Consider the following 15,213-nt stretch of genomic DNA (forward strand, 5'->3'; position numbering starts at 1 on the left):
ACATGGTTTTCTAACCTTTAACACACCAGTCTTGAAGAGACCCTGTGATAAGATGTTTAGCATGAGGAACAGTGGTATGCCATGAATATATGAAAAGTAAGGACAAAACTGATTACAGCACAAGTTTGGGTGAAGCTGGAATTCACATTCAGGGCCACACATAACAGAGGAGACCCTGAATGGTGGCACACAAATTATTGCTGTTTTCTGTGTGTACTCAGCAGAAAAACTGCTGCACTCTGAACTTCCTCAAACCAAGAGTTTCAGTAGCAAAAGCTTTTTTTTTTTTTTGAGCAAGATAGCTTCATGTAATTTTTGCTATCTCAATTTACTTTCATCCTTGCCACTCAGCTAAGAATCTATTATAAAGACAGTTGTTACAGTCATTGTAAGAAAAAAAAAATCACAATGAAAGCTGATGGACTTGGATTTTTGGCGGAGGAATGGTCAGGAAACATGCAGGTTTCACACAGCTCTTACCAACAGATCTTGTGATTGTCAAACTGGTCTAACAATCTCAATGTTCTAGCTGAACATAATTACTTTTTCTGTATAAACCGGTGATAATACTGAAGGGTTTAGAGAGATGCCATTTCTTACTTGTAGATGTCTGGCTGAATTTCACTGCAGCTTAGTAGTGGTGTCATTTTCCAAAGTCTGTTTGATACTTATCACCTAGTTCCTGGAGGACAGATAATCACATCAAGCAGGGCTGCACGGAGATACTGGAGAGTTACTTGTGTTAGTTACCAATCTCAAGAAATGCTGGCCAGAGCTCAGTGTTTCTACACATTTTTTTTTTCACCATGCAGCATTTGGACTGGCTTATCTACATGCTTTGTCTCTGTAATCTTGTGTCAACCCACTGTGAATATTTAGAAAGCTACACATTGATAGTACAACAATGCTTTTATTAAATCCAAAACTTATGATTATACATAAAACCCTCAGTGTTAGATTAATTTGAATAGCTGAAGCCATATCATTTTCTTTAAAAATAGCAGATTAAAAAGATTCAGAGACTGCCAAAACATCTAAACATATTTCAAGACTTGTTTAAAAGGACTGCAGAGTATCATTTAACCTTAAATAAACTCAGTTATCGCATCCTTCCATTTTAACTTCATCCTATGAAAAGCAGCTCTTACCACTAGCAAAGATCTTTAAACCACCACCTGAATTTGCTGTTTTCTTGGCATCACTGTCATACCAGTGAATTCCAGGGCTGTGAGAGTCAGCAGGACTATAAGCTGTCTGGAGTTAAACAAGATCACTTATTCCATTTTCTGAATTAGCCAATTAATACAACAAAACGTTTTTCTACCAGTGACACACAAAACTCAATGACAACAAAATTCCCAGCACCCTAATTTTAAAAAAAGCTTTCCAGAAAAGTTTTCAGAAGTCATCTCTCAAATTCCCCACTGCAGAGTAAAGATATCTTCAGGAATTAGTGTGTACCGAACAAAAAGCTAATATATGTAGTTAACTTCAAAATACACTCCAGTTGTTAGCCTACATGGTGGCATTTCATTCACTGGGCAGCATAAGCTCCAGTTGCTGTACAAGATGAGTGCCTAACAAAGTGGTATGTAATAAATAGCATTGAAACACAAGGATATAAATTCCAAAACTTCAGAAAACAAGTTCATTATTCACATGTTGTCAGGAAGACACTCTGTATCAAAGTACATGAGAAAACAGATGAGATTTATGTGCTTTTGGTCTGTCTGAAGAATAACAAGTGGAGAGAATGATACCTTACAGTACATTCACACTATCCAGCCCTCTATGGCAAGCTCATTCTTAGCTTCCAAAGTGGGCAACTCCTCATTTCCTTAATAAACAGTTAAACCAGAGAAAGCTTATATTTACAGGACCACTTCAAGAACAAAAGTTTTGTCTTCCTACCATCCCCTCTTGACATTTAAGAGGGCCATTTGTCACTAACTGTCCCTTTTCCTTCCACTGCTGCAACACCTGATCTCTGAGATCCACCTGTGCAGCCTGGCAAGCAGCACACCAAAAATCAGGGGTGTTGACAGCACAGCCCTTCTGGAAAGGAACATACCCACATCAGATGGCTTCCCTTAGTGCAGAACAGTGGGCACCAAGTTTAGTCTTTGCATTCCACATTGTGCCACCCTCTTCCCAAAACCAAGACTTAACACAAATATTGAGCAAATTCCACACTAACATACACCAAGCTAATTTCTTATGGCAAGTCGTGTCCATATGAGAAAAATGGCAAAAAATGTAGGATTTCTTTTTTTTTAGTCACAGCACAGCATTTTAAAAGACACTGCCTCTTTGAACTTCCAAATATTTTTTAATAGCTTTGCTGCTACAAAGAGACAAAGCTCTTGCCAGATGCCATTCACTATTCAGTAACTTTACTCCTCAGGAGCCTTTACATAGATGTGCATCCCTCTGTTATGTGGCTCTATTGCAAAAACTTCCATCCTCACCAAAACACTGAACTTCCACCAAGCTTGGCTGGTTTTCTCCAGAATTCAGTTCTGAACACAACTTCTGTCAAAGGGTAGAAGAGGGATAGGGAAAAGCTTTCTTCTGCAAACTAAGGCATGTTCTTCCAATTTGCCAGTAAAGAGCACCCATGAAGTGCCCTGGCAGTGAGATTGGTTCCTTCCCAATATGAACCTCTTAGGTCGTTTCAGTTTGCATCATTCTGCATACAGACTTTTTAATAATCTGCCATTAGACTTACAGATAACAAAAACGGATGTCTAACTGGAACTCCCCAACACCCTCCAGGGAGCCATTCCCATTTAAAAACAGGCACTGTGAAGGTTTTACACTTTACACACAATTTTCCCTAACAGCCAGTACAAAAACTTGTGCAGTGCTGAACATCAGTTGAGTACTGAGTATCCATGGGGATGGCTGCTAGCTCAGATGCTCTGCCCTTCTCCTACAGCTTCTTACTCCAGCAGCTGATTGATTGTGCCTGCTTCACTTGATTTGTTCTTGGTTGTTTCCTTGATTTCTCCTCATCACTCTCCCTGAACAGCCACTCTATGCTTTACTAATCAATCTGTCATTTTTTTTACTCTATATGGTATTGGGAGTAAATTGTAAAGAATTTTTTCCAAATTCCCCATCAGTTTTTGTTTTGGCTTGACAAATACACAGAAGATTTTATTTTCACCACCACCTTCCTTCAGACCCCTTCCATTTGTCAGTGCAAGCATCCACCTTTCACTTGAAGGAAATATCAGAACTTGACCATGGTGTTGACAGATCATCATCAATTCCATCACACCTGGGGCTTCACTTGCTCTCTCCAGAATCTCATTCAAACTGCACCTGTTGCCCTCTGCACGTCCCATCAAACAGAGCAAAAGTTCTCATCAGCTAAAATAAGATTTAAATTCTAGTTTTTCTGTAATTCAGCTCAGAAAGACAGCTTTGAGACACACTTGATATCTTCAGAACAGGGTCAACATTTAAGAGAAATAAAGTTTGAAACAAATGCAGTAACAGTCACATTAATACACATACTTCTTTTAATTGTCCTAATCAGTTGGAATGTGAAAGCATTTCAGCAGCCCAACCTTCCAGCAGTTCACTACTACACATAGCTTACTTGCAACAAATACATCCAAGAAAAAGTGTCTAAGGATATTTTTCTCCTGAACGTACACTGTAACAAAACCTTCAACTAGCAGAGAAGTGCTCCAGCACAACTTTTGCCTTCCAGCATTTTTTTGCAGTGTACTGGGTACTAACAGAAAGAATGGAAGAGCAGCTACAAGGAAATAAATTCACCACTGCCATGATTCAATACCCACATATTAGAAACTGACATTTTGCTTCTGTGAAGTGTAACAGCAATCACAACGTAAATCCACACCTTGTCACTTGCAGCAGCCCAAGTAATGCAACATCTGTGAATTTCAGTGCTTTAGAGAGAATCTGAGAGTAGCTGGAAAAAAAAAAACAGTTTGGGCTAGAAGGGATGAACAGTCTCCCAGTTAAACCACATGCTGTACTGTACACTCCCACCTACCACAGGCCTCCAAAATCAACTTGCAAGAAGTCAGGTACTCTTCTTTATTTTTATGCAGCCTTTGTTTTCTAGATGGAGAGGCTTTCTGATGTTGCAAGATATAAATGACCTACTCAGATGGGAGAAAGAGGTCTATGGGTACTGATGCAATACAGCTACTCAGCAGGGCTGAAGAGCTCAGCAATCTCTTGACATATTTTCACTTGGGAAATTATTCCAGACGCTTTTAGGAATAGACAATGGTAATAGCTGCTTTTGACAAGGACATCTGAAAAATCTGTGAGCTCCTTCAGATTGTGCTAAAATAAGTGTTACAGCATGCCAGTTTAAAAACAGCTGATCAGCTCCAGGCCTCATTGCACCTGGACTATCACCATAAAACCATGTTCACCTGCAGCCATGAGGTTACTCTACACACCTCTTCTCCTCTTTAATGATAGCAAAAGGGTCAGAAAATTAGTCCTATATCTGCAGAGGCAGGAAGCACTTCAGATCTCATAGTTAGATATTCCTTCAAAAAAAACCACAGACTTCAGTCAAGTAGGATAGCAAGACACAGAAAAAAAAAAAAAAAAAAAAAAAAAAAAAAACACCAGAAGAGAAGGAAACTAGCTCAGAAGCCATCCCTATTCCTCCATACCCTTGAAAGGGAACTAGACAAAGAACAAGGCACTGTCACTGTTACAGAATTATTTGCAGAGCAGAGAAGCCTGTAAGCAAATAGGACTCATATTTTTGGTTAGTTCTCACTGCAAGTATTTAGACAACTCTACTGGTGATCACAACCATGATAAGGCTGCACATGCTAAGGAAAGTAGAGTTAATCCTGGCCAGAGTGATGTTCCTCAGCCCAGGAAAGCAGGCAGAACCAAACGTAAGGGAGGCTCCATCTTCTCCAGTTTCTGGATTCTTAGAAAATAACTCAGCTTGCACACCTACCCTCTGCTTCTGGGTCACCTGCAGCATTGTTTTGCCCAGATTCCCCATATCATTATGCTCAGTAAATTTAGGCATGGCTGACTGCTGGAGTATCTGCAAAGTAAGACTCATGCAGAGAAGATCTATTTCACACACTTAAGGGTTAGTGACTCCATCTGGGGATACCAACAGAGTTCTGGGACACCAGTGAGGCTTTAAGAAATCTTGCTGGGTTTTTTTCACCCCTGTCCCAATTTTAGGCTATCACTGTTCAAAACAACACAGGTTCTAAGTCTTGGCCTTCCTAGAAGTAACTTCAGACTGAGAAAACAGAGTGCTCTATATTTTAAGACTCCCCCACTTCACTTACCATCACTTTCACTCTTACTTTTTAAGTCTTCCATCCATGTTGGAATAGTTTTTAATGCAACATATTCCCCCAAGTACTCTTTGCGCCTTTCTTCCAAGGTCATCTTCAGCAAACGCTCTGTTCAGGGGAAAGAGAAATAAAAAAAAGTTTTGCAAGCTTTCATACATTGTTGCAGATGAGCCACAGTGACCAATGCACTGCCCTTGAGGAATGGAACGCCACTTGAGGGGACCAAGCAAGAGTGAGGCAGTGAGTTACAACAGGAGCTGACCATGATGCATCTGTCCCACTGCACACCCCTCTTTCTGGCTATCCCAGATAAGTTAAAACCTCTTCCCCACACTCTGGGCTCTCCAGGCCTCCTCCCCACATCACTGCTGTGCTGCTTCTTCCTGCCACTTTAATTCCTGTATCAGAGAACAGCAACTTTAGTAGAGAGTTGTTATTTTATAGGGTGTTTTCAGGTATGAAAGTCTGTTCTGTAAGTCTTGCATTTGTAAACCAGAACTTAAAAAACAAAAGTTTGAGTAAAGGCAGGGAGCATGGTGGGAAATTAATAAAATGCTACTACACAACAAAAGAGATCAGAGCTACAGAAAATGTTTTGTTAATTGCTAAGTGTCTGGGGTGGTAAAAAAAGGCAAGTTTAGGTTTAGAGATTTTCATTTGAATATTAACAGGACACACCTGGTTACCACACTAAAATACATATGGACAGTTGTTTTTGTTTTCTACTGAGAATGTCACCAACTCTTTTTTCAGATGTTTAGTGAAAAGTAAAGCCTCAAACATAGCACAAGTACGACAGCAACTGCCAACTTCACTCTTCTTCAGACCCTGCTATAAATGCACTTTTACAGAAAAAAAAGCCATCCCAATGATCCAAAACTGCAAGCAACCCCAGCACTTCAGCTCATTTTTGTAGTCACATCCTCTTTTCCCTCCCTACCTCATCAAGCTTAGTATTAGTTCAGCACAAGATGAAGAACTTTTTCCCTCCCAAAAAAGAGGGAAAAAGAAAAAGATGACTAGAGAACATCATGACACCCATACTCTACTCAAATGTCTCAGTCTGTTTTTACCAGTACCACTGTGTTGCTTTAACCACACTTAACAGTTTTTCTTGACATATTAATCAGTAATAAATGCTCTTCAACGACTGGAGAACGTTTAGGGGTGTGAGGAAAGGCTAGACCTACATTATTTGCATTTTACATAAAGGACTAGGCAGACATAACAAGAACATTTTCATCCCAAGTAGAAGCAGCAAAAGATGAACATGGAAACTGCTTCTCAGATCAAATCTTTAAAAAAACAAGAAAGAAAATCACTGGGGTCTGGTCTGGGGTTCTTTTGTCTTTCTTAAAAATAAAGTTTCCTAATTATGTAGGCTGCAGTCAGCACAGTCTAATAAGGGAAGTTTTGAACACAGCCTTCCTTAACAAAATAAGTTCATTTTGGTATTTTTTGACAGCATTACCGATTTCTTCAGTTGACAAAAACATTTCTCTCTCCTTATTCAGCCTGGTACCTCAGTGGGATATTTACACCTGCCATGAGAACTGACTGATGAGGGTCACCACTCTGCACAGCTGGGTATCCATCCCAAGCTCCAGGGATAGGAAACTCCAAGTATGTGAGTGACCTGCACACTGGAATTCCTCCAGGTGGGCAGACCTGAGAGAGCATGTCAGTTTTGAGGGACTGACAAACAGAGCCAGTCTAGGTGTCCTTTGCTGAAGAGGTGACAAAGCCACTCCTGTGCCTTCAAAACACAAGTTTTTCTCTGTAGGAAAGCTTTACAAAAGTTTGCTGCTGTGAGTCAGCAGCAAGAACTTAAATTGAGTCTGACAAACCTCCCAGAGGATGCTCCCAACAGCCTTCACTGCAAGCACAGCTTTCTGCCTGTGGCAGAAACTTGGGAAGTTTGCAGGCAGCCCAGTCCTGTGTCTGAGGCTCTGAAATCACCTCCACTCCTGGCTCCTGCTCAGTTTCTGCTGTCCTCATGGAAGATCTCCCCTGAGAGGATGTAGACCAAGCCTTAATTACCAAGAAAGTAATTAAGAAAAGCAAGCGTATTGTCAGTGGGTTTGAACTCAAATTTAGCAATCAGTGCTTTTTTCATTTTAAGAAGTGCTTCAGAATATAAAAGGCTGAGAGCAAGAGCACTCAGAGCTTCATAGGAAGAACAGTGCCAGTGAGCACACCCAGGGGTTCAGGGGTGCTTGTGAAAGGTGAAGGCAGACCTGACAAGATTTGATTTGGGTAAGAAGGAAGGAAGCTGGGCTTCTGTAGTTTTCCTCTCTAGTAAATGAGGTACTTTGTAAGAACAGGGCTAAAAACTGAAGGGCGATGCTAGCAATGAAGAGAGAAGCTTTTTCTGCCCTCCTCACTCAAAGTACTCGGGGCCAACATCAGCATGGTGCTGGAACAGTTACTGGAGCAGAAGACTGGCAAATGCTCTTCATTTTCACTGGGCAAAAAGACAGGGAGCTGTGGCCAGCTAGCACTCAAAAATGCATCCTGGATGGAAAACCTGATTTGCATTCAGCAACATCCCCATGCTGATGGAGACCACCATCCTCATAAGGGACCGAGACACCCAAAGTGTGCCACAGCAGCTCCAGTTTCCAGACCCTCCTTACTAATGACTGGAGTTCACCTGCCAGGCTATGAATTCACACAGACAGCAACAACTGAAATAGACAAGAGGGAGTAATAATAACATTCACTAGAGCCCACCAGTAACTTTCCCCCGTCCGCCCCTTGTATGTTTCAAAGGTGAAACATACAGCATTAAGGGAAAAGCCGGTTGTAATTGACCACACATAAACAATGCTTGAGACAATTTAACTGTACTTTCTTCATTGAAAACAGAAACTTCTGCCAGGTAGAAATGTGTTGCCTCACCTTTACTACAGAAACATGGATTGTAAGATGGTTTGAAAGAAAAAGACTCACTTCATTTGAGAGGAGTTTGACAGGAGTAACTACACAACAGAAAAATAAGTTCATTTCTGTTTTAACAATTTTTCCACAGAAACGTGCACTTGAATCCTGTTCGCTGAACTGGTCTTCAGCCCTCTTAGCTTGAAACAGAGTCACAAGGGTGATGGAAGGAAAAAAGAGAACTTAAAACATGACCCTCTCATAGGTATTTCTTCCTCTCCTCATCTATTACTACATTATTTGGAACACACCAGGCAAGAAGCTTTCCTCCTCACAGATATAAACGTCACACTTCCATTCGGTGAATTTTTTTCTTAATTTTTACATTGGTCTCCCCGGGATCAAAGTCCAAATAAAACAATGCACCAAATACTTGGCCCACAGTTTTCATGCTCTGGAGTTTGGCTTAGGGGCTTTATAAACTGAGAACACATAGGTGGGGGTCCTTAAAATACAAATAAATAGTTGAAAAGATGGGACGCAGGGGTGCTCTGAGACTCCCATACCCAAAACATTTCACCCCGGCTGAACGACGCTAGAATCCAAACTGATTACACCAATGATCCCAACAAACCCGCTTCTCCTCAGAAAACAAACCCACTGAAAGCAGAAAAAGCACGTTTCCAGAGCATGTGCCCAACTTTTCGGCCTGAAACACTCCCACAAGGTGACTTGGGGGCGGGCAGCCCTCCGGAGAGGGCTTGTTTACCGCCCTCCCTCCGCCCCGCGGCTCCGCTCCTCACCGATACGCCGAGGTGTGAGGGGAACATCCCCAATTCCCGCACGGCCGGGCTGCCATGAAGGCTGGCTCGGCCAGGAGAGCCCAGGACGAAGGCAGAGAACACGGAGCTCCCCCTTCCCCACCCCGTCCCCTCAGCCGCGGCCGGCGGCAAGCGCTGCCCGGTGCAGCGGCGGCGGCTCTGGAGGCACCGGGACCACCTCCCTCCCTTCCCTCGCTCCCTTCCGGCTCAACGTGGGCTTAAAGGCGGGAGAAGCGGGCCCGGCCACCGGCAAGGGCGATAATACCTTTCTCCTCCCGCCACAGCTTTTTCCGCTTGTTGCCGGGGTACATGGTGGTGTGGCTGGCGGCGGCTTTGAGCTGCAGGTTCCCCAGGCTCACGAGGGGGTGGAGGAGACGCCGCGCCAGAGCCAGAGCCGAGCGATACCGACGCCCCGCGCCGCCGCTGGTGCCGCTGATCCCGCCGGGTCCGGCTCCGGCTCCGCGCCCGCTGCACGGTGCCCGTCAGCCGGGTCACGCCTCGCTCTACCCCGACACCCCCGCAGCGCCCGCCCCGCTCCCCGCCGCCCGTTGGCTCCGGCAGCCGCCGCTCAGCAGCCGCCTCCTCCTCCTCCTCCTCCCGCACCGACCAGGAGGAGCCTGAGCGCGGTGCCGCCGGCCCGGCGGGATCTGGGGGACTGTGTGGTGCGGGGACACGGCGCGGCGGGTGCTTGGGTGCGACACTGCGTGCTCTGCGCGGCGCTGGCGCTCGGAGCCCCGCGGGGCGACAGGGAGGGAGGGAGCGGGCGGACACCCTGGTGCCGTCCCGCCCCGCCGCCGCCCCTCGCCCGCCTCCTCCGCCCCTCTGCTTCCGGGTTGCGGCGGTACCGGGCTGTGCCCGGGGCGGCGGGGCTGTTGCCGAGCGACAGCGCCGGGGCCCGGGCCCGAGCCTGGCCCGGCTCGCCCGCTCGCCAGCGCCTCCCGCGGGCCCGCAGCGCCCGTGGAGCGTCCGGGACGCAGGAAACGGCACCGGCCGGTGTCAATACAGGGTTGGAGCTGGAGATGCCGGGCTGAGGGTGCCGGGAGCGGGACTGAGCTGGTGTGTGCGGAGAAGGGCAAGAGAGCGGGTGTAGGGTGTGCAGCACGAGTGCTGTGAGGAGCAGCTGAGGGAGCTAGAGGTGGTCAGCCTGGAGAAAAGGAGGCTCAGAGGTGGCCTTATTACTCTAGAACTCCCTGAAATGAGGCTGCAGCCATGTGGTCCCATGTAACTATAGTCTTTAGCTGGGCCAGGGAGGTTCAGGTTGGACATAGGGAGGAATTTCTTTGCAGAAATTGTGATTAGATATTGGAATGGGCTTCCCAAAGAGGTGGTGGTGTTATCAGCCCTGGAGGTACTTAGGAAAAGACTGGACATGATGCTCAGCGCCTTACTGTAGTTGACAATCTGGTGTTCACTCAAAGGTTGAACTTGATGATCTCGAAGGTCATTTCCAACCTGATTCTGAGACTCTGTGACTCCTGGGATCCCCACACCACTCCCTCAGCCCTTTGTGAAATTCCCACCTATTGTGTAAATCACTGTGGCTGCAGCAGAGGCCAAGGTCCGCCTGGATCCAAGGCTCAAGGAAAGGACCTTGGCCCCTGTGCCACTCAGCCTTCCCTTTAACAAGAGCAATTTTCTCCTTCACACCAACTTCCATGAACTAAATAAACAAATACAAAAGCTTCCCTACAACTTAGAGACACTCTCAGCTTCACTTGTGCCCCCCATGGAGGGAAAGTCCCTTCCCTATGCAGTGAATGGATTTAGCCCTGGAGCACAGCAGGCGCTTGACTTGGAGTAGGAGTGATGAGGGGCTGGTGTGACAAAGGACACACCACAGCCTCACTGTGCTTGTTATCTGACACAGCTTCACCTGTTCAGAACAGTTCACAGGGGTACAGAGATGTCCAACTGAAGTTAAACGCAGGACCTACATCCATTCATATGGAAAATGGAATTCCAGGTAATTCATACCAAGACCGTCTTGTGTGCAGCCCCTGGTCAAATACTGGCTTTTCTCTTTTGATACACTCTTGTGTGTCAAAGAAAGGTGAGGTACAACTGAGCAACATTTCAGTAGCAACATTTCACTTACTTTCTCATAGTTCCTGCTAAACACAAACGTTAGCATCTCTACTACAGCCATTAATCTTGGTAGAGTTCCTTGCAGTGAAATCGTTAATCTTATCCCACTTGGTGATGCAGAGAAGAACCCAGTTTACCTTTTAATAAATCAGACCAAGTCCTCTTTACAAAGCATATTTGAGCATTCATATTACATCACCTATTGAAGGGCTGTTGTTATCTTTACCTGATTACTTCACTTTGCCCAGATGATGTGCCTTGGCAGCCCAAGCACAATTTTCTCATCTTGATAATATAAAAACGAGAGAGAAACCAACAGGTAAATTTTTCTTTTCTTCTTTTTACATCTATTATGTGGAGCAAATATTTGAACGCATATCCTAGATCATTGAATATTTACCAGGCTACTGAATATTCTGGTGTCCTGTGGGATCTGTTCCACATTTTATAAATCAATGTTTATTGGACCAGAAGGGGAGAAAGAGAAAACTTAGCTCTCTTCCTGTAGAGGCCATCTGCATGCATTCTGCAGTTTCATTTGTAAAAGCAGCTACCACAGCCATTAATTTTGGAAAATATCTAAAGCAAGTATGTACATCTATAAAAGGGGAAAGAAAATTAAGCCTGATGTTTACACCAGCGCCAAAATGAAAGACAAGATAAAAGACAGGAACAAAAATGGCCTTCAACTTAAAAATAGAAGTGTACAAATGTAACAATTCCAGTAAGAAAATTCTTACTGCATTTAACATTTTTTTCTTCAGGTGCTGGTGATACAACTGATCCCACTGAAGAAGCAATAAATTGTGCCACTGACTGATATGAGCCTGCCCTGTCTTCTTACATTTGTTGATTCTGGAGGCCTGAAGGCAGAGAAACAATCAGCATTATCATGCATGGTGGGAAAACTCACCTAAAAAGTAGCCTTTTAGTATTTGGATGAAAACCAATCTTGCTGCAAACTGGGAGATTATTTTCTGAGAGCACTGTAGTGAGCTGTATACATTGAGGGCTAAAGAAATGCTCAGAAGGGCTTAAAAAAGTTCTGTTGAAAAAATGAGCATGAAAATGGCAGCAACAGAAAATTGGTGTTGGTCTGATGATCTGTGTGTATTTAGTCCATCCTAGTGAACTAGGTTCAGCATGGTGGCATCCTGCAGAGGAAGACTGGGCAACGTCCAAAATTAGTATTTAAGAGATATATAGCCTAGATAGAATACTAATAGCTGCAAAATGAACATTTAACATATGGATAAAGTAATGACTGGTTAGAGAGCTCCCATTAGATATATAATAGGAAATGTAAATTAACATGAGAGTGAATACTATGCTACAGAAATGAATAAATGAACCAAAGGAGAGCTAGAGCCTCGATCCAAACTGCAGGATCACCCAACCAAACCAGCATTAAGGCCACTACGTGCAGCATTTGCACTGCCATGAACCATCCTGACCAAAATAAAGGTGGTGGCACAGCAGATCCACTGCAGAGCAAAGCTGAGCAGATCTGGGGCCCTGCAGGAGGCAGTTTGTGTCAGAACCCAGGACATTGCTCTGGCTGCCCTGGATGGCTCCAGACCCTGGCAGGGGGCTCAGAGACCTTGGCACAGAGTCAAAAACACCTGTGCCTTCGATTTTAGCCCGTGGAAAAAATTACCAACTTTGTGTGAAGAGTTACAAGCCACAAGGGTTTGAGTAGAATGATAGTTAATTTTACACAGGGTGAAAAAATAGAATTTTGGGGTTTCAGAATAGGGCTTCAATAAGCAAGATGGAGGAATCTGGACGTGTCCTGTCCTTCTTCTTCTCCTTCTTAGCCTCCATCTTCTGCTGTGATGGTGACACTTCTGGGTTGGTTTAGAGTAGAGGCAGACTGTCTAACATAGGTGATAGGTATTGGAAAATTATTGTCAGTAAAGTACATGTAGTTTTTAGTATAAAAAGCCAACCCCACTCCAAGGGCAGGTACTGTGCCTCAACCTGACCTGCTGGACAGATCTCAGAAAGAATGTAACAGATAAGAAAAAACAAACAACCTTGAAAAGCAGAACCAACAAATCTCGACTTCTTCTGCAGTTGCAGGGCTGAGAAAAAAGAGACTTTCTAATATCTCAGAACTCATCTCAACCACAGAAACCCCAGAATTTGGGATGAGCCCTGGGTTCGTGGGGGTCATCTGTGGTGTGGGAGCTGTGGATCACCAGGAGAGAGTTGGTTTGAGATGCAGATTTTAAAGAAAGGGTCAAAATGTCAGTTGCTGGAGAAATAGACAGGGTGGGAATGGAAGTTGGCTGTTCCAAGTCTTGATTTGAAATGCATTTGAAAAATTCCGTGTCAAAGAGGGGAGGGTGAATTAGTGCCACCTTCACAGCCACAGTGTGGTGCAGGGTCAGGGCCTGTGTTTGTGGACATGGGGCAGCAAAACTGGGCACTTTTGTGAGAAAGGTGTGAAGTTCAACAAGAAGAAAATTTGTATGAAAATGGCAGTAAGCAGCTCTTTTTATTGTTTACAGTGGAAACCAGTTCTTTGGTTTTTGCTCTGTTCATTTTTTCCCTGAATACAGTGAAAAAGGTAAATATGAAATTAAGATGTCTTAAAAGTTCTTAAATAATTCAAATTTTCATAATTTAAATATCAATTTTATTGATAAAAATTTGAAATGCAGATCTATATTCAGATTACTCCTCAATTTCTACCTCATTAAAGCAAAAGGCAACAGAACACTGTGGACAGTTTCATGTGTTAAGAAAAAATTTGTTCATCATGTATGTGAAAGTGCCTTTTTTAACATATAATATCTGTAGCTGTTAAACAAAATTGATTTATTACACCAATAACAGAGCAATATAATAATCTAAAATGTGTTTATAAATTATTTATATTTAATAAAAATTTATTTCAGCCATCATTACTCTTTTCAAATCTTGCTTGTGTAGCAAACTGTGCGCTATACACGGTCCTGCTGATTTTGATAAACCCTGTGCCATGCACATTTCCACTGCTGGAAATTCAAATAGAAACTTACAGCTCCTGTACATTAACCATGAAGTCTCTCCTCCTGTCCATTCCTATCACATGCTGGAACTGTTCTGAGTCCTTTTCCCAAGGCTCCTGCAATATCTCTGCTAAGATGTCATCTTTTATTAGCACGTCCACTCTGAGCTGCACTAACGCGCATTGAAAACATAAAATGCACATCATCCATCTTTCATGTGACACCTGCATCCCACCTACTGAACTTTCAAGCTCATGGCACACCTGGGTCAAGGTTCTCTTAATAAAATGATGCTGAGTGACAGAAGAGTGGGAGTTAACTGCCTGAAAGCATTTGATAAACTGTTACCTGTGATTTCTTTGGTTTGTTGCCCTGGGCAAATGAGCTAAAGAGGAAACAAGTAACTGCAAGCCCCATTTGTCCAAGTGGGTGAGTGGAGAGGAAGAAGAAAGGCAATACACTCGTGTTACTCACAGCTTTATGATTTTTGTCCACTTTGTCAGGGAACTATCCTTTGTTCCATCAAATAATTAGCTAAATATAGCTATTATAATATCTATCTATCTATCTATCTATCTATCTATCTATCTATCTATCTATCTATCTATAATATATATATATAATATATAATTATATATTATATATAATATATATAATTATATATTTTATAAGTATATAATTATATATAGCTATATATATTATATAATTATAATTATGTAATTATATATACAGATGTATATATATAATTAGCTATATAGTTAATATAGTTATATACATATATAGTTATAGTTATATATAGTTATAGTTATATATATATAACTATATATATATAGTTAATGTAATTATAGCTAACTATTAGTGATAGCCAAACTATTCAAAGAAAGACAATTGTTTCTGTACTTTTGATATGTCTTTTGATATCTCATTATTCTATTGTTTCACAAGTAATCAAATGCTCAGTGTTTCAGTTTAACCACTAATATTGGTTAATATTATCCACAGTGTTTCAGTTTAACCACTAACTAATATTTAGTTGTGTCTAAATATTCTCATTTTTGATAGTAAATAAATAACACATTAAACACATAAATATATTGAGATAAT

General features: G+C 42.8%; 1 protein-coding gene across 3 annotated transcripts in view; it reads right to left on the reverse strand.

Moving 5' to 3' along the window:
• The window catches only part of MACROD2 (mono-ADP ribosylhydrolase 2), an 848,022-nt gene extending 838,497 nt beyond the window's left edge, over positions 1-9,525 (reverse strand). For 2 of the 3 annotated variants that reach the window (XM_058019699.1, XM_058019698.1), the window contains exons 1-2: positions 9,294-9,525; positions 5,319-5,435 (exon numbers count right to left, since the gene is read on the reverse strand). In XM_058019699.1, the coding sequence (XP_057875682.1) occupies positions 5,319-5,435; positions 9,294-9,339 (163 nt within the window). In that variant the 5' untranslated portion in view covers positions 9,340-9,525. The remainder of the gene's footprint in view (positions 1-5,318; positions 5,436-9,293) is intronic. The other variant, XM_058019700.1, reaches the window with a different exon arrangement.
• Between the last annotated feature and the right edge of the window lie 5,688 nt (positions 9,526-15,213).

The sequence above is a fragment of the Melospiza georgiana genome, chromosome 3 (genome assembly GCF_028018845.1).
Source record: "Melospiza georgiana isolate bMelGeo1 chromosome 3, bMelGeo1.pri, whole genome shotgun sequence".
Lineage (NCBI taxonomy): Eukaryota > Metazoa > Chordata > Aves > Passeriformes > Passerellidae > Melospiza > Melospiza georgiana.